Raw genomic sequence first — 21,074 nt, forward strand, 5'->3', positions numbered from 1 at the left:
AAATACAGTAAACCCTCGTTATTCTGGATTAATTGGGGGAAGAGGTCATCCGGATTAGTGAAGAAAAAGGTAGCCCTAAAACACAAAAAAACTTAGAACAAAAATAAATAGAAAATTTAATGATATAGGTAGTGGTGAAGAAAAGAAATAAAATATATCACTGTAGAACTTTTATATAAAAACTATTAAAAGACAATACATTTATTCAGTGATAGATGGATAAATGTATTGTCTTTTTATACATTTATCACACCAATGCCACTTGATCATTGCTGTGAATACCACTTCAATACAGCTTCTTACAGCAACTTTTGGCTTTTTTAATGGCTGTCTATTTGATTCACTGCTTTTATCCACACTCTACATCAAATTTTAAAGCAAATGGTTCTTTTTGTTTTTTAATATCCAACACAGTCTGTTGGCCAATACCAAATCCTTCAACAATTTTTTTTCCAGGAACACCATTTTCATGATGCTCTATCACTTTAAGCTTGTTAATGATAGTTAAGGTAACATGTTTTCTTTTTATTCCACTTTTCAATTCTTTAGAACCCCTAAGTATATAAAATATGTTCACTTATGTACATATACAGGGTGTCTCAAAAATATTGGTACAAACGTTTAGGGGAGGTAAGTAACATCTAAAGGAATGTGAATCGCATAGGAACCCATAACTGGAAACATTACGGGAAAGTAATAGCAGAGGCACAAGAAGCACAAATGACACAAGACAGTAATTAGTGGCAAACATTTATTTGACATAATATTAACAATGCAGTACGAGATAGATGCATTTCATGATGTTACAACAGATGCTCGAAGGTTCCACCATGAGACGCAATGCATATGTGACACCGATGCAGCATGGATTGGTGGACACGGTCGAACACACCTGGAGTTTCTTTGACAGTAGCAGCAGCGCAGACAAGATCCATTTCCGTCTCCACAGGCAATTCATACACGATAGATTTGAGGGCCCCCCACAGAAAGAAATCAAGGCTCGATAAATCAGGTGAGTGTGGTGGCCAGGCAACGGGTCCACCATGGCCAATCCATCAATGCCCAAAATTCCTGTTCAAATGGTCACAAACACACCTTTCATAATGGGCAGGCGTCCCGTCATGTTGAAACCAAATGTTGCATCTCACATTTGCTGGAACATCTTCAAGTAATCCTGGTAGAACTTGTTCAAGAAAGATCCGATATTTAGTGGAGTTCGTGCGGGATGGTAACAGGTACAGGCCGACTAAGCAGTCACCGACCATACCTACCCACACATTTATTGCGAAGCGATGTTGTGCCGCATGGAGGCGTACACCGCGTGCCCACACATGAGCATTGTGCTGATTGAATAAGCCTTCCCGAGTGAAATAAGCCTCATCCGTGAACAAAACATAGGCTGGAAAATTCAAGTCTTAAACACTTTCTTGGAGAAATCACTGTGCAAAAGCTACACATGCAGGATGATCTTGTGGGAAAGCAGTAACTGAACCCTTTGGAGATGAAAGGGGTGTAAGGAATCGTCATGCCAAACACACTGTACACTGCAACAAGACACTCCTAAGGCAGAGGCAATGGCACGTGTGCTGGTAGTAGGATTATTCTGGACGGCATTCAATACACTTTCTTTCTTCCATGGCAGGAGTTCGTGTCGAACGTGGTCTGCCCGCACTACTCCTGTTACCTCTAAATGACCCATAATCACACAAATTTTGATGCACACGCACAAACATAAAATATGGTGGTCCGGTACATGTCTGTCTGATGCGTGTGCATGTTTGATGCACACGCACAAACATACGGTGGTCCGGTACATGTCTGTCTGGGAAGCGTTCTCCATAAATTCATTGAGCGGCTCGTCCATTGCCCTCTGCTAATCCATACACTAGGTGCATGTCTGCCAGCTCACAGTTCGTATATCGATGCATGCTCTTCGTGCGGCGACTACTGCTTGAATGAGTAAACCAGAAATTTTCCCTCTCGCGAACTGATGAACAGCGCCATGTCCCGACTTACAGTGACATTTCTGGTTATGGGTTCCTATGCGATTCACATTCCTTTAGATGTTACCTACTTTCCCTAAACGTTTGTACCAATATTTTTGAGACATCCTGTATATGTATAAAGAAGTATGCAAATGAAGCGATGTAAGCAATAACATCCGTCCAACTCAGAGTCAACAATGATACTGAATAACAAGCAAGACAATTTAACGTGTTCCGTCTCTCTCTGTGCAGTCAGAGTGACTCATCTGCCTTCTTAACTCCTGTGTCTTTCAAAGTGCTCAACTACGAACAGAATTTTTCATATTTCGATCTGGATTATTCAACATCTGGATTAACTGTAACCGGATTTAGCGAGGGTTTACTGGATGTATAGAAGAAAATCTGATTTAGTTCAAAATAAAAAAGGGCATACAAACATCTGATTCTGACTGGTTACAGAGATATGACTGTTTGAATTCTAAAAAATGGCTGTGGAGAGTTGAATGGTTAAAAGTAATAAAAAAATTAATAAGAATGAGCAGCATACATCTAGTAAAATGTTTATTCATACTAGGTACATGTCTGCTTATTTAGTAAACTATAGAAGAATACTTAGTCTTAACTACGTCTACAGTAATTTCAGGAGTGCTGTCAATAAAATTGCAGAATTTGAACCCCTGATTAGTACAACTAATGCAACTTTTCCCCCAATTGCCTTATAATTGGGCTAACAGAAATGTGGTGTCACCCAGAAATTGAGGATGACAAGCCGTAGCCTAGTGGTCAGGCACGCGGGTGCATAAGTACACGTGCCTCGAGTGACTGGGGTTCAAGCCTGTGACTGCTGAATACGGTGCTGTTTCTTGTATTCTGTGTATCTTGTAAACTCCTCTGACCATTTGGTCGTCCCAGAGTATAAACAGAAAATTTATTTTTTTATTTTATTTATTTAGGAAAGATAGGAGAGGTGGTGGTGCCATGCTTGTTATCAAAGCAACAAGAGGCATAGGTGAAAGAATCACTTTCACCTCCGTCTGTGGCTATTGTTAATCTATTAGTCTGTGTATCCTCCCAAGCTAGCAGTTTTCCAACCCACCTAATGCTGCCTCATTAGCATCACAAAATATTCTCGCACCCTTTCTATTTAAATGTATCCGATTCCTCATTCCTGTAGTAGCCTCTCCTGTTAACAAGTACAGAGTTGGAAAGATATTCTGAAGATAGCAGTATTTCAAATGAGTGGGAAGATAAATCTAGAGAAACAAGCCTAAGTAACTTCAAGGAGTGTGTCAGGATAGTGAAATATAAAAGAATACTTAGTCTTAACTGTGTCTACAGCAATGTCAGGTGAATTGGCAATAAAATGGCTGAATATGAACTCCTGGTTAGGACAGTTTATGCTGACATAATAGGGCTAACAGAAATGTGGTGCTACCCAGAAATTGGGGATGACAAATTCCATTATGGTATGTTTTACATGTATTTGGGAATATAGAAGGGGTGATAGGGCCATGCTCCTTTTCAAAATTAGCACAAGAACAAAAAGAGCTTTTGCTGAGTCTTACGTTATGTCTGCCAGCATAGAATCTGTGAGGTGCGAGTTAGTTGGAAGCAAAGGTATAATGATAGCAGAATTAATCTACAGACCAGAAGATTGTGAAGAATATGATGAGAGTCTTTACATGCAAATGGAATGGGCAGATAAGTGTAAACGTCTTATTATGGATGACTTCAATGAACTAGATGATTGATTGGAATAAGTGGAAGGGAAATTCACCTTGGAGAAAAATTTTTTTAAATGAACTAGATGATTATTATTTGTACCAGCATGTCAAAGATAACACTAGGGGTGAGAATATTCTTGACCTCATCATTACTCATGAATTAGATGATATCACAGAGCTCAAAATACAAGAACCGTTGGCTGGTTGTGATCATGCAGTCGTCAGTTGGAAGATGAAGAAAGGTGTTGCAGTAGTTAAAAGTAAAGGCACGGGTTTTAATTTCAGAAAAGGGGACTTTGACAGTTTAAGGCTCTATATGGCATCTATTAATTGGGTGGATTGCAGATTGAGAGCAACAAATACACTTGAATTATGGTGTGTGTGTGTGTGTGTGTGTGTGTGTGTGTGTGTGTGTGTGTGTGTGTGTGTGTGTGTGTGTGTGTGTGTGTGTGTGTGTGTGTGTGTGTGTGTGTTAATGGTGCACAAACTGCTGTGGCTATAGTGCACCTATTCATAGGCATATTATAAATAATAATTAATATGAAGCCAGCTCAATTTCATTTCAGCTCAGAAACTATTTATATTCGATCATAAATTCCAATTTCTTTCAAAAATAAAGTTCATTAACATTAATGTTTGCCTCCTCTCCAATGATATGATTTAATGTCATTGATTTTTGGAGATTAGCCAGAGAAAGAAATACTGAAGTTCGATGTTGTTGATAATGTGCACAGTCAATCAAAATATGTTTGACTGTTAGATGTTCCGAGCAGTGTGAACACTGAGAGGGATCATCGCCTGTGAGTAGATGGAGGCGAGTCAGATGAGTATGTTCTATTCTAATCCGTGCGAATACCACTTCTTCTCGCCGAAATGTCTGAATTTTGGATCTTGTTTCAATTGGAAGAGTTTATTATTTGTTTGTTTATGCCATAGCTCTGTCCACTGTGCATGGTATGCTGCTTGAATTATGATATTATAATCAGAAGCTGGAATGAAGAGAGAGGTTAAGTCTAAAGTTGATGGATTTTTAGCAGAAATATCAGCCAGTTCATTCCCTTTAATGCTCAAATGTGCTGGAATCCAGCAAAACTTCACTAGTTGTCAGCGGTCTTCAATTTTCAACAGCAAACTCCTGATCTTATTTATAACAAGGTGATCCTTATGAAAGGGATTCTGCATTGCTCTGATTGAGCTGAGAGAGTCGGTGTAAACTAAATATTTTGCAGAACGGTGAAGAGTCAAATTTTCAAGAGCTAATTGTATTGCATATAGTTCCGCTGAAAAGCTGCTGTACTCAGGTGGAAGAGAAGCTGATATGATAGCAGAGAGAAACACTGCTGCTGCTGCTCCAACAGTTGAATGAGATTTGGAACCATCCGTATATATCAATAGGAAGTCAGCATAGTTTTGAATATGGCTAGCGTGGAGTTGTTACATATTTAGAGCCGGTAGACAGTTCTTTCCCCCAATTATGGAATACCTTTAAAACAATAATGATGGAAACCATGAATGAGTATATACCATTAAGATATTATAGCATGAGGAGGATACTGAAATTGATGAATGCGAAGCTGGCCGGTCAAACGGATCAGAAAAAGATAGCATGGGACAGTTACAGAGCAATGAAACATGCTGAAGCCCACAACAGCTACAACTTGATTTGTAATGGAACCACAGATAAGGTTAGAGATGCCAAGACTGAGGAAAAGACTGAGGAAAAGAGAGCAAAGAATGGGGACAAGGAATTTTTCATGTATGTGAATACAAGAAAGAAACAAGCAAATCAGATCGGACCTTTGTGTACTGGGTATGAGAAAGTATTAGACAACCCAGCTGATGTGGATGAGTTGAATAGGTACTTTGCATCTCTCTTTACTAAATAAAGACCCTTGATGCTGAGAAAAGGCTGTGTGAGTGAGGCTGAGTCATAAAATTAGTGGTTTGGAAATTGCAGATGATTTTGTTAGCAAAACTTTCGAACACAAAGGCAAGCAAGGCTCCTGGAACTGATGGCATATACCCTGTAATTTTGAGGGAGGCCTCCTGGAAGTGATTACTTTGGATTGGGAAAGTGCCAACATATCACCAATACATAAAGGTTGTTCTAAGAGCAATGTCGATCCTTGTCGATCAATTCGGCCCTGGAAAAATTGTGCAAGGCTCAAGGGTAGAATTTTTTTCAGCCTGGTGTGTACTTGTTAACAGGAGAGACTGCTTCTACAGGGATGGGATACACTTAAATAGAAAGGGTGCAAGAATATTTGCTGATGCTATCTAGTCAGCATTAGGTTGGTCGGAAAACTGCTAGCTTGGGGGGGATACAAGGACTAATAGATTAACAGTAGCCACTGACAGAGGTGAAAGTGATTCTTGCACTGCTTCTATTGGAAAGAGCAGCAGCCTGGAAAACAAGATACAGGGTATTTCAGAGACTGCTGGGAGTCATTGCTGTACAAGTAAACACATGGGTTGTGTTAGGGTAGCTAAGAATAGGAACAGGTGCATGTATACTTGCATATACACCAATGCCAGGAGTTTGGTAAATGAATTTGAGGTGTTGCTCAAAACATCAAAAGCAGATATTGTTGGGATATCAGAGACGTGGTGTCACACAGATATAAGGAATGCAGAACTATGGGAGAGTACAATGTGTACAGTAAAGATAGACAGGATAGGAAGGGAGGAGGGGCTATGCTATTAGTTAAGAAACACATAAAATCGAAGGAAGTGCAGCCAGTCGACATTGCTGTACACTGCAGTGTCGAGTCAGTTTGGTGTGACATAAGCACTGGGAAATCAAAATTGAGAGTAGGAGTGTGTTATAGGCCTAATGACTCTGATGAGTATAATAAGAAACTGAACAGGAAATAGAGTGGTCCAGTAAATCAGAGAGTCTTATAATAGGGGATTTTAATTTCCCGGATATTGAGTGGAATTTGTGGGTTTGTCACTCACACACTAGCAAGGCTTTTGTGGATTTATTGGATGATTGTTTTCTACATCAGCATGTTCGGGAGGCAACTAGAGGGAGTAATATTCTTGATCTGATTATCAGTAGTGATTCTTCATGCATTAAGAATCTGCAGATAAATGAACCACTAGGTGGCAGTGATCACAGTGTGCTCAAGTGGAATTTAATCAAAGAGGTAACTACCATCAGGTGTAAAGGGAAGGGTTTTTGCTTTCGCAAAGGCGACTACAGTGGTCTGAGACAGTATTTAAATTCTATACAGTGGGACCAACTGATGATGTTACCAACAACAACCCATGCGCCAAAAAAAATCCCAAAACAAACAAACAAACAAACAAACAAACAAACAAACCAACAGCAAATTCGAAATGGGAGGCATTCAAAGAATTTACCTTGGAAGCTACTAGGCTTTACATACCAGCTAAGAAATATGTTCAAGGTTTAGGCCTAAATGGATGTCAGATGAACCCAATGAGACATACAGCAGAGAAGAAAAATGCATGGGATACATATAAATTAATGGGTGACACGGAAGCCTATGATAGATATAAGCTGGTCTGTAACCAAGTCACAAAGGAGATTAGGCAGGCAAAAGCACATTATGAGAAATCTTTGGCAAAGGATGCAAAGAAAAACAGCCAAGAGTTCTTTACCTATGTAAACTCTAGAAGGAAAGGGATGAATCACATTGGTCCACTGGATATTGATGGCTCAACTGTTGATGATCCTGCTCATGTGGCTAACAAACTAAATGAGTATTTTGCATCTACATTCACACTTGAGGAGTTATTCAGGGAAGGGAATGCCAGAGGTGAATTAAACTCTAGCAGTGAGCTAGATGATTTTGTAATAACTGAGAGGAAAGTGGAGGAGAAATTGTTGAAGATAAACATAAAAAAGGCACCTAGGGTGGATGGGATCTATCCAGTTATATTAAAGGAGGTAGCAAAAGAAGTAAGCAAACCCTTAGCCATAATTATGAGAGCTTCCTTGGACTCAGGGGAGGTACCCATGGACTAGAGATGTGCAAATGTGACCCCAATTCACAAAGGAGGATCAAAGGGCAACACAAGTAATTATAGACCTGTTAGGTTAACTTCTGTTCCAGGAAAATTAATGGAGGCACTGGTTAAAGAAGCACTGCAGGATTATCTAGACAAGACTTCAGTTATAGCTCAGACACAGCATGATTTTGTTAAGGGAAAGTCTTGCCTGACCAATTTGATTGGATACTATGGATGTGGTCACAAAGGAACTGGATGCAGGGAATAACTTTGATATCATATATTTGGATCTTCGAAAGGCTTTTGATACTGTTCCACATGGAAGACTGCTGTAGAAATTGGAGCAGTGTGGCATTGGAGGCAAATTGGTGCTATGGATTAAGGGATGGTTGAGTGGGAGAAGACAGAGAGTGGTAATCAATGGACACTGCTCATCGTGGACTAATGTTATTAGCGGAGTCCCTTAGAGTTCAGTGTTCGGTCCATTGTTTTTTTTCTGTATTTATAAATGATATTGATGATGGTATATCAAGCTTAATGTCCAAGTTTGCAGATGATACAAAGGTTGGAAGGGTTGTTAAGGACACTAATGACAGTGCGCTGCTGCAACAGTATCTAGAAAAGTTGAGCAGATGGGCTGAGAGGTGGCAAATGAAGTTTAACATTGACAAATGTAAAGTGGTAATACATTGACAGTGATAGAGAATGAAAAGGACCTGGGAGTAACTGTGCAGTCAGATATGAAGTTTTCTGAGCAGTGCAGATGGTCTGCAAGAGTTGCTCATGGTGTCTGGTCAATGATATACAGGAATTTTTTTAGCAGGGATAAGGAGGTGATTATCCCCTTGTATAAAGCAATGGTCAGGTCGCACCCTGAGAACTGTATACAGGTCTGGAGGCCTCGTTTTAGGAAGGATGTAGAGCTGTTGGAACAAGTACAGAGAAGGGCAACAAGATTAGTGAATGGAACGAAGGGTTGCTCTTACGAAGAAAGGCTTAAATTTTGCAGTTTATAGTGACGGGAGACTAGGCATCTGCGAGGTCATCCGATTGAGGTGTATAAAGCCTTGAATGGTTTGAGCATGCTCAATGCTGATGGGATTCTTCCTCTTGCTCAGAATAATCACCTGAGAGGGCATAAATTCAATTTGAGGGAAAGTCAGTTGTAGGATAGATGTGTGTAAATTTTCCTTTACCCAGTGGGTAGTTGGTTGGTGGAACAGACTTGCATCTTTTGTTGTGGAAGTTAGCCTAATTAAATTTAAGGCTGAGCTGGACAGGTATTTGGAATGTGCGGAGGGGTGAAATGGGAGCTTTTTTTTGGTGATGCTGCATATGCTTGCTTTCTTGCATCATATGCTTCTTTTAATGCTAATGTTGTTATTGAACATGTACTTTGCATCTATCTTTATTGCAAAGATGAATTGGACAGGTACTTTTAGTAAAGATGAATGGAACAGGTACTTTGCATCTGTCTTTACTGAAGAAAGATCCTTTGTGCTAAGAAGTGGTTATGCAAATGAGGCTGAGTCATATGAAATTAGTAATTCGAAAATTATAGACAACTGTTTATTAGAAAAACTTTTGAACATAAAGGCAAATAAGGCTCTTGGAGTCAATGATATATACCCAGTAATTTTGAGGGAGGCTGCTGGAGAGTGTATTGAACCATTGAAGTGAGGGCATCTTTGGACTCCTTTGGTTTGTAAAAGTGCTAATGTATCACCAATACGTAAAGGCGGTTCTAAGTGCGAAGTTGGTAACTGCAGACTGGATAGTCTGACTTCAGTGGTAGGGAAGACCTTAGAAGCAATAATTTAAGAGTGCAATTTAGGGACATTTAGATAGAATGACATTCTGAATAACACACAACATGGTTTTGTTAAGAGAAAATAATGTTTAACTAATTTAGTAAGCTATTTTTACACAATTACTTATAATCTGGATGTTCGGAACAATTTTACATAGTTTATTTGGATTTTAGCAATGCATTTGATTCCTCATGAGAAGTTACTGTATAAGATGGAACATTTTGGAATTATTGGAGAGATTCTATGATGGATTGCATGGTTGCTGCAGGGCAGAAGGTTATGATTAATGGATATTCTTCAGATTGATATAATATCAGAAGTGGGGTCCCCCAAGGATTGTTTCATGGACCACTGTTGGTTCTGATTTTCATAAATAACATTGATGATGGGATAGAAGGCATAATGTCAAAGTTTGCAGATGACGTAAAGATTGTTAGAATATTTAATGATCAGTAACAAGCAGTGCTCCTTCAGGATGAAGCTTTTGCTGTTGCAGTACTGAGAATCTAGTACTTTCATTACAAACTCCAGCCATCCCTAATGATTGGAAAACTATTTGGCTGTAGACTGCATCTTTAATAAAGAATATTTTTATTGAGTAACACTGTAAGCTCCCTGTCAGTAAAATATCCTTGAAGTAATACTGAGTTCAACATTGCTTTATTTAGTTAATAGTAATTTGTTTTCATCATCCTTTTAATAGACTTACTGTTAGGCCTCTTTCTTTTCTGCGCTGCTTTTATAACTTTCTGAGCAATGCAGACAGGCTGCCAGGGCAGGTCATGGGGTTTTGTCAATGATATATAGGAATTTTGCTAGCAGGGAAAAGGAGGTGATTATCCCTCTGTATAAGGCAATGGTCAGGCCACGCCTTGAGTACTGCGTACAGGTCTGGAGGCCTCATTTTAGGAAGGATGTAGATTTACTTGAGCGTGTACAGAGAAGGGCAACAAGATTGGTGAGGGGAATGAAGGGATCCTCTTACCAAGAGAGGCTTAAGTTCTGAAAATTGCAGTGGCTGGAGACTAGGCACCTGCATGGTGATCTGATTGAGGTATATAAGGCCTTGAATGGGTTGAGCATGCTGAATTCTGATGGGATCCTTCCACTTGTTCAGATTACGAACCTAAGGGGGCATAAATTCAAATTAAGAAAAGACAGATGTAGAATAGATGTGCGGAAATTTGCCTTTAGCCAGCGGGTGGTTAATTTCTGGAACAAACTTCCATCTGTCATTGTGGAAGTTGATAGGTTGAATAAATTTAAGGAGGAACTGGACAGGTATTTGGAGGGAATGGTGTTTTTTTTTTTTTTTTTTTTAGCTGATGCTGCATAAGCTCATACACTTGCTTTCTTGCATCACATGCCACTACTACTACTACTACTACTACTACTACTTACTTTTCTATAATCAGTATTCCAGAATCATCACAGTCATCTCTATAATGTATTAAATGTTCAGTTTCTTTTAGGATTCTCATAAGTTGTAATATTTTTTGTATAAGAATATTTTTTGACATATGATTGGTAAAATTTATAGTAATGTTGCTATCCTTAGATCATTAATTTTTTTTTCTTAATTCCTGTATTAAAAACTGCAAAATTTTTTAATAGGTTCAATTGAGGCGATCAGCACAGGAGTATTCTGACCCAGAGAATGATCTTTATCAGTGGTGTCATGGAAGCAAGTTTTGTAGTGGATTGCTTGAGGGCATGATTATTTTAGCTGACTATGGTGAATCTTTTGAAATTAAAGTTAGGGGACCATCAGATATGAGAATTGATAGGTGATCATTTTTATTTGATTAGTATATGTGGGAGATGTGTAAATGAAAGTTTTCAGAAAGGACTAGTAGCAGTTTGTTTAGAAATATATTAAAAAAATACTTAGAATTTTTTTTTCTTGATATAAGTGACAAGATCTCTAGAAAGATATGAAAAATATATCATGTAAAAAATAATATTGTATAAAAAACAATATTTTTTTATTTTGCAATAAAAATATTAATTTTAAATATTAATAAAAATTGTGGAAAAGAAAATTAAAAATATTGTAACAAATTAAACCAAAGTGATTTTGTGGAGAATATATTTTAATTTTTAATTATATGTGACTGATTAGTATGGCAGCTATTAGTATTAAAAATATAGGGCCCATCATTATACAATTCTGCTTTCCCACCACTCCCCTCTCTTAACTCTTTAGTTCAGAGAAGTTTAGTAGGTGGAAATAATATCCTAATAAACTCCTATAACATAATATGTGACTGGTATTAGTAAGGCAGCCATTAATATTAAAAATATAGGACCTCTCCCCACTCAATTGTTTTCAGTTCAGAGAAGTTTAGCAAGTGTAAATAATAAACTCCTATAACATAATATTGGAGTTGAATGGCAATCTTTCACAGGTAGGTAACATTGCTACTCTCTATGACTTTGAAACTAAACTTATTTAACAGCAGATGCTGCTCCTTAAAATTGGCAAGATAGGAAAGGCCAAATAGTAGCATAGAACTAAATACAGTCAAACCTCAGTTTAGCACCACCATTTGTTTGCCACTGACAGTGGCACTAAATCAGGGGAAGCACTAAATCATGGTAATTCAAACAATAAGAACTACATATAGTAATTATTTTGGCATTAAGAAATAGAAGAATTATGACATTATTTTCTCTGAGAGTAAAAGGGAATATCAAAATATATTTGTGCATATGAATGACATGGAAGAAATATGCATAATGCAGATAAAAAAAAATATATTTAGGGATTACCCAGATATGCAAAGTAAAGGTTAATATAATTATGAAAAATAAAATTTGCTTCATTTTTATAATAATTATCTAGTATACAAAAAAACATAAGTTATATATTACAGGATTTTACATTGTAAATAAAAATATATTAAAGTTAATTTTTTTCAAAGTATTTATCAAGCTTTTTTTTTTTTTTTTTGTAATCAATTTTAATTATAGAAATGTCCAGAGTTACATTTCTCTTTAGGTAATTCCAGAGAAATGTCCAGAGCTATGTTTCTTTAGGTCTTTGTTCTTTTCAAGAAATCAACAGATTTTTTGAAAATACACTTTAGCCTCTTTAGCTGCCATTACTTTACAAACTTCCATCTCATCTTCTTCACTATCACTGTCAACTGAAAGCTCATTTCTTTGTATTAATTTCTCATTTCTCATGGATGCACTCAGAGAAGTGTTAATTCTGTAATGAATGATTAATTCATTAGTATAATAATCTGTTAAGATAATGTGACTATTTACTGTGCAACATTCTGTTGAGAAAAATATAAAATTAGAATTTTGTTGCAACAAAATCCTCATTTTGTTATTCCTAAACTATTTCTTATAAATTTAAATTGTTATGAAATATAACAAAATAAGTATACTATATTGAAATATATTTTGTTGGCTTTATTTCCTTATACATATGTTAAAGCAAAATTTGTATGTTTGATTTTCTGTTATTATTCTATTATAAACAGCTTGTATATTAATGCAAAGTCATGATAAACATTCTGATAAAAAGACCTTTTTTTGTTAATATTAATATTAGTAGTGGCATATGATGCAAGAAAGCAAGCTTATACAGCATTAGCCAAAAAATAAAAATAAATAAATAAAAACACTTTCAATATGACCTGTTCATCCCCTCTAATAGTTTCTTCTTGGAATTTATTCAAACTGCTCACTTCTGCAACTCTAAATGGAAGTTTGTTTCAACAATTAACTACCCACTGGCTGAAAGCATTTTTTCCATACATCTATCCTAATAACATCCTTCCTCAATTTTAATTTGTGCCCCCCCCCCATGTGTGTAGCCTGATAAAGAGGGTGGATACCAAAGGCAAATAAAGAAAAACTTAACTCAATCCATTCAAAGACTTATACACCTCAGTCAGATCTCACTTAGTCTCCTGATACTGAAATTTGCAGAACTGCAGCCGTTCAGATTTTAAAGGGGGTAAAGAAAATATTATTATTCATGTGGGGACAAATGATATTAAACGTACACGATCTGATGATTTGTTGGAAAAATATAGGACCATGCTGAGGAAATGTCGCGAGCTAGGCCATAATGTCTGTGTGTCTGCAATTCTGCCCAGACACGATAGGAGGGATTATATGTTAAGAGCCTTGTGGATTAACTCAAGACTTGAAGGAATCTGCAAGGCTTTAGGGGGGGAAATTTCTGTCAGCATGGCCCACACTTGTAGGTAGAAGGAATTTGTTTTGTAGAGACGGGATACACTTAAACAAAGGTGGTGCAAACGTTTTTGCCAGTATTATTGAGGATACCTTAAAGGTTCAGGGAAACTGCTAGTTAGGGAGGGATGTGGGTAATACTGACACACATTTATCTGATAATATTGGTCAAAGTAACTCTTGCACGTACCTTAAGAGTTCTTATCTGTTACCCCAACTGGACGTATTATCTACATGTTCTGGGGGCAGAAACATTTCACGTGAGCGGGTAGCTAATATCAGGGAAGAGAGCCTAAAAAACTTCAAGGGTTGTGTTAGGGTTGTTAAATATACAAGAACAGTAAATCTTAATTGTTTATACAGTAACGTTAGAAGTGTCATCAATAAAATGAGCGAATTCGAACTGCTGGTTAAAACAAGTAACGCGGACATAATAGGGCTTACAGAGACGTGGTGCCACCCGGAAATTGGGGTTGATGAGTTTCAGTACGGCTTGTATAAGGTATTTAGGAAGGATAGGTTAGATAGAAGGGGTGGTGGGGTAATGCTTCTGATCAGAAGCAGCCTGAGTGCGACGATAGCTTTCCCGGATTCAGACATTTCACATGCTAGTATAGAGTCTGTATGGTGTGAGATAGTTGGAAACAAAGGTATAATGCGAGTAGGATTCAGACATTTCACATGCTAGTATAGAGTCTGTATGGTGTGAGATAGTTGGAAACAAAGGTATAATGCGAGTAGGAGTAATCTACAGACCAGGTGATTGTGAAGATTATGACAAAAGCCTCTAATTGATTGGAGTAAATGGGAAGGAAACTCGACATGGGGAACAAAATTTTTAAATCAACTAGATGACTGTTATTTGTATCAACATGTCAGGGAAAGTACTAGAGAAAAGAATATCCTAGACCTCATCATCACACATGAATCAGATGACATAATAGGGCTGACAGTAGAGGAACCAGTAGCAGGAAGTGATCACGGAGTTCTACGGTGGATGATGACGAGAGAGGTAGCAGAAGTAAAAGGCAAAGGAATGTGTTTTAATTTCAGAAAAGGAAATTACGATGCCTTAAGGTACTACATGGCCTCTATTAACTGGGTAGATACCGCGCAGAGAATGAATACAATTGAACTGTGGTATGCTTTTAAAACATTAATCACAGATGCCTTGAACGCGTATATACCATTAAAAAAATACTCCACGAGAAGGGTTCCAAGTTGGATGAATAGTGAAGTTGCCACATTACTTGAGCAGAAAAAGGTGGCATGGAAAGGTTACAGAGCAATAAAAAGTACTGAAGACTATAACAGCTACAAGGTGATGTGTAATAGAGCCACAGAAAAGGTTCGACAGGCAAAGGCAGTTTATGAGAAATCACTAGCAAACAGAGCAAAGAGGGGGGGATAAAGAATTCTTCACATATATAAATGCCAAGAAGAGCAGGACAAACCAGATCGGACCTTTACGTAAGGGAAAGGGGGGTAGTAATAAATACACCAGCTGCCGTTGCAGATGAACTCAACAGTTATTTTGCATCGATATTTACAAATGAAAAGCCTTTTGTGGCAATGGAAAATTGTGGGAGCGAAGTTAAAAAATATGTAATTAATGATATTGAAATTTCGCAAGATTATTTAATGAAAAAACTTTCGAGCCTACAGACCAGTAAGGCTCCTGGAGTTGATGGAATATACTATAATCTTAAGAGAGGCGGCAAACGAGTGCATTGAACCATTGAGGCTAATTATGCGAGCATCACTAGACTCTGGGGAGATTCCCTTGGATTGGAAAAGTGCAAATGTATCTCCCATACATAAGGGTGGCTCTAAAAGTGAAGTTGGAAATTATCGACCTGTCAGTCTGACTTCAGTAGTAGGAAAAATCATGGAGGCAATGATCAGGGGTGGAATTCAGGATCATTTGGATCGAATTGAAATTCTCAAGGATACTCAGCATGGTTTTGTAAAGGGAAAATCATGTTTAACAAATCTGGTTCGCTATTTTGAAAGGGTCACTCACGAGCTGGATTTAGGGAATAATTTCGACGTTGTTTATTTAGATTTTAGCAAAGCTTTTGACTCAGTCCCACATGAGCGATTGCTTTATAAGCTGGAACAGGTTGGAATCACTGGGAAAATCCTTAGATGGATAGAAGGATGGCTTCAGGGCAGGAGGCAGAGGGTTGTGATAAATGGCTATTCCTCAGATTGGGTTGATGTAAGAAGTGGGGTTCCCCAAGGATCAGTATTAGGACCACTTTTGTTTTTAATTTTCATAAACGACATTGATGAAGGGATAGAGGGCATGATGTCTAAATTTGCAGGTGATGTTAAAATTGGTAGAGTAGTTAATGATCACTGTCAAGCTGAGCTTCTTCAGAGAGACCTAGATAGACTTCAGGAATGGTCAGAAAAATGGCAGCTGTGCTTTAATCCAACAAAGTCTAAGGTATTACACCTGGGAAACAGTAATCCCAAAAAAACTTATTCACTTGGTGGAGTTCAACTAAACCCAGTACTGGAGGAAAGGGACTTGGGTGTTACGATACGGTCAGACATGAAATTCTCTGAGCATTGTAAACAGGTTGCAAGGAAGGCCCATGGTGTCCTATCGATGATCTATCGAACTTTTGCAAGTAGAGATAGGGACATGATAATCCCATTATATAAGGCTTATGTTAGACCACACTTGGAATACTATGTTCAAGTATGGAGACCGCACCTAAAGAAAGACATCGAGCTTCTTGAAAGGGTGCAAAGAAGGGTAACTTGCCTGGTGAGATCGGCATAAGGGCGTCCTTATGAAGAAAGACTTCGAATATGTGGGTTGCAGAGTTTGGAAACTAGACACCTTAGAGGAGATTTGATTGAGGTGTTTAAGGCTCTGAGAGGCATCAGTAAAATGAATGAGGACAAAATTTTCAAGATTATAAATGATGCTAGAACTAGGGGACATAAATTCAAGTTACGGGGGGAAATGTTTAGATTGGACTGCAGGAAGTTTTATTTTAGCCAGCGAGTTATAAATTACTGGAATAAGTTGCCTTCATGGGTGGTAGAGGCCGACAGTTTGGGGAAATTCAAAGGTCATCTGGATAGTACTTTCGGGTAAGGGAAGCACATAGGATGATAGGTTTAATTTCCTTTTTTTTTTTTTTTTTTGCTAGTGCAGCATAAGCCATAGGCTTTCTTGCACCATGCGGCCGTTACTAATACTAATACTGACAAAATTCCTTTGTATCTTTTAAAAAATCCCATGAGCTGTCCTGGCGCCCACCTGCACTGTTCAAAAAACTTCATCTCACTGCGCAGTTATCCTCACGTCTTTTTCGCACTTCACTTACCTGGGTGTAAGCCGAGACTGAAGTACATAGCACCACGTGGTGTGGTGCTATGTATTTCAGTAAGCTCAGAATAACATATCAGCCCGGGTGTGGTGCTATGTTATTCTGAGATTAATGCTGCTTATATGCAGTACCTTGTATTTATAAGTTTAAACTTCCTCTGGTGCCATCAGACAACTAACACTCTAACACTATCTGCCTAATTTTATAGTTGTTGAAGCAGCATACCCTGACAGTAATCAATTTTCATATTATCTGTAAACTTAAGGTCCTGCACTGAACTGTGGGGAATTCCACTAATGACAGTATTCCAAGAAGAGCAGTGCCCATTGATAACCACTCTCTATCTTCTCACAGAACCATCCCTTTATCCATTCGCAGTAATTTGTCCCTGATCCACAGCTGTAATTAATACAGCAGCCTTTTATGTGCAACAGTGTCACAGGCTTTTCTGAAATCTAAGCATATGATATCAGAATTATTTTTTATATCCATCTTTGTTCCTTTGTTACTGCATCATAGTATCCAATCAGATTGGTCAGACAAGATTGACCTATAAATCCACGTTGTGACTGCAGTCAGTGAAACTACATTCCTCTGTAGATGATTCTGCTTTACTTCTTTAACCATTGGCTCCATTATTTTCCCTGGAACAAATAAATTAACAGGAATGCAGTTGCTCACTAATTATCAAGCAAATTACTCGTGTCACACTTTTATCCGCCGTTGTGAGTTGTAGATACATTTGCACATTTCCAATTCATATGGACCTACTCTGAATCCAAGGATGCTCTCATAATCATGGCTAAAGATTTGCTTACTACTTTTACAGTCTCCCTTGATATAATTGTATAGATCCCATCCACTCCAAGTACCTTTTTTTTTTTTTTTTATGTTTAGCTTTAACAATTTTTCTTCCACTTTCCTCTGAGGGCACCTCCGCAGCCAGGAGCAGCAGTGCGTAACACATGCTTCTTGATTAGACCAGGGTTCGAGCCTGTACCCACCAAATACGGAGGATGTGAAAAGGTCAGGGAATGACCACCGCATATCCCCAGAGCAATATGGCCTTAGTTGCTAATACTCCTAAAAACCAAATAATAACAACTTTCCTCTGAGTTATCACAAAATCATTTAACTAGCTATTAGAATTTGATGCACTTCTAGCATTCCCATCCCTAAAAAATTCCTAATATGTGAAGTAGATGCAAAATAACTATTCAGTTTTTCAGCAGTCTGAGTGGGATCATCAACGTTGAAACCATTCATAACTAGTGGGATCAAAGGGATTCATCCTCCTCATATTTGCATAAGTAACAAATTCTTTGCTGCTTTTTTTTATTTTTTTTTTATTTCTTTGCCAGAGACTTTTCATAATCTGCCTCAGCTTGCTGAATCTCCTATGTCACTTGATTGCAGACTAGTTTATGTATACTATATAGGTTTCTGTATTACCTGACAATTTTTATGCATATCATGTATTTATCTTCTCTGCCATGAGTCTCATCAGTTTATCTGGCATCCATTTAGGTATCTCTTAGTTGACATAAAACACCTATTAGCTTCTACAGTTACTTCCCTGAATGCTTCTAATCAGGGAGGACTGGACAGAATTTTGGAGCGAATGGATGGGTAAAATGTTTTTTCTTTTTTTCTTTTGGGTGATGCTGTATAAGCTTGCTTTCTTGCATCATGTCTCTACTAATGCTAATGCTTCCCATTTAGAATTCATTTCACTTTTGGTAATATCATCAGTTAGTTCCACTGCATAGAATTTAAAAACAGTCTACAATGAAGCCCATCCCTTTGCCCTTGACAGCATTGACTGCACTTTGATCACTGCCTCCTGTTCTGTTTATCTTCTCTGTGTACATTGTTCTTTCCATATTCAAATTCTACATCCCTTATGTGTGAGTGATTCCATGTCTCCATTATTCCTACAATGTCCACATTTGATGATTAAACTGTACTTCCAATTCATAAAATATATTTTCAAGTGTTAGAAGTTTTTTTGTTTTTTTTTAAATTTCAAAATGTATTTTATGTGTCCATTGATCATTATAAAATATATTAAAATGGGGAGAGGGACAAATAAGACTTTGCACAAAGGTGCCTCATAGACATTTGACAACTCTAGCTTTACAATTCCTATGTTACATTGAAATACAGGTGCAAGATAGAAACTTTTTCAATAGCTTTGACTGTAACATTTCCTCACTTTTAAAAAGCTGCTGTCAACTTTTATTTCTAATTCAATGCAGGAATAATTACATCATTCCCCTAGCCACCTCTCCATCCAGATCAAAGATCTATCAGTACTGAGCCTTTTGGTTAAGATCAAAATGTAGTGCTGAGTGATCATAGTGAATCCTCTAGGACACCTGCAAAAATTGTTGCTTTCCTTTATTCACACAGGCAATGGATTGCTTTCAGAAATCAGGCTTTCCTTCTACATGTGCATTCTTAACTATTGGCCAAGTATCTTATTGACATGATATTAATTTACAACCATAGCAACTTGGATAAATTCCTATCCCACAGTAACAACATCCACACTGACATTTCCATTACTACTTTGTAACTAAAACAATACATCACCTTACACTTCCTTTTACATGCTCATTAAGAGACATCTCTTTCCACACAGTGAGTTTGCAGAAAACCCACCTGATATATACACACCATTCTGCTCTCCCCCTCCCCTAATTTCAAGGTTTGAATAGTAAAAGGCCTGACTTTGAGAGTCCTGAACATGTGTAATCCCCAGGTTTAAACTGCATCAAATATTCCCCTCCTTAACAATACCCCTACCAAGTTCACTTCCCCTCCCTCATTTTACCTTTAACAAGAGTGGAGGATCCATCATCAAGATAGCTAAACTACATAAAACTACATTTTAATGTTGATTTTAATTTACTCTTTTTTTCACATTTTAATGTAAATTTAATCCCAAGCAATCAGTTGGGGTTACCAGTAAACTACACTACACCAGGCAATCATACTATAGGTATGATTGCATGGTGTCCACATGTCAAGCACACAGGATCAACCACAGAGGTAACTTGGGGAGGATCAAGTGGTATTCCATACATTTTTGAGGTCCACACCTTCAAGGTGATGCTGTGGAATGTAATGTTGATTGTAGACAGCTTCAAAAGACTCTAAGTCTCACACAACCATTCCTGGAGTGTTCCTGAAAGCCTGTACCATCCAACACAGCCCAAATACTAACATCAGTAAATACATTAGCAAATCACCATCTCCCCCTCACTTGCCCCCTTTCCTCAATCTCCAATGCTTTTCTTCAGGTTTCTTTCCCTGATATCCCTTCTCCACTCTATTCTCCCCAAGATTACCTCTACCAGCACTAGGAGGGACAATGAATCCAAAATGGGCTTTCAAATCAGCTTAATTTATATCTGTCTTGATCACATTATGGCCTTACTGCCCTTTTGCTTTAAAGCCCTACATGATGAATCTGTTCCATGTGAGGTAGCCCTAGTTTTTCATCCTGCAGAAATAGAAACTGGACCATGAACATGTGCTTTTGAAGTAATATACATTGACTTAAAATTTACCTGCTTTATTGAATCACTCAGCATGGTGATAAAATAAATAATAAACGTATGACTCCTGGTGTTTTTGCCCAAGAAAGAGAAAAGTACCAAACACATTAATGAAGGGACTGAAGTTGTCTAACCAAGAGACCTCCGCATTTCTTAATTTATATCTGTTTGGGAAGGAATGCTTGTGGGGAGGGAACCAAACAAGGTATAGACCTAATGTCCACTTCTGACCTTCCCATGGTGTAACCTGTTAGCAGGTAGCCAACTATATGGCTAGTGTTTGTCATCTGAACTGAATAAATTATCATATTGGATAAATTAATTCACAGTTATCACTGTGACAGGATAAAGCAATCAATAATTTGTAATCAATCCTGATATGCAAAAGGATGGTTTGTACGGGGTGATGATATCTCAGTCAGCTCACCATTCACAAACTAAAAACCTT

General features: G+C 37.8%; 1 protein-coding gene across 1 annotated transcript in view; it reads left to right on the plus strand.

Moving 5' to 3' along the window:
- LOC150080700 (death-associated protein kinase dapk-1-like) overlaps nucleotides 1-21,074 on the plus strand; it is a 248,550-nt gene that overhangs the window by 219,145 nt on the left and 8,331 nt on the right. Inside the window, exon 14 of the mRNA XM_090380788.1 lies at nucleotides 11,113-11,285. Coding sequence (XP_090236914.1) covers nucleotides 11,113-11,285 — 173 coding nt within the window. The remainder of the gene's footprint in view (nucleotides 1-11,112; nucleotides 11,286-21,074) is intronic.

This window comes from Mastigoproctus giganteus, chromosome 9 (genome assembly GCF_048544385.1).
Source record: "Mastigoproctus giganteus isolate SK-2022 chromosome 9, ASM4854438v1, whole genome shotgun sequence".
In the NCBI taxonomy this organism is placed as follows: Eukaryota; Metazoa; Arthropoda; class Arachnida; order Uropygi; family Thelyphonidae; genus Mastigoproctus; species Mastigoproctus giganteus.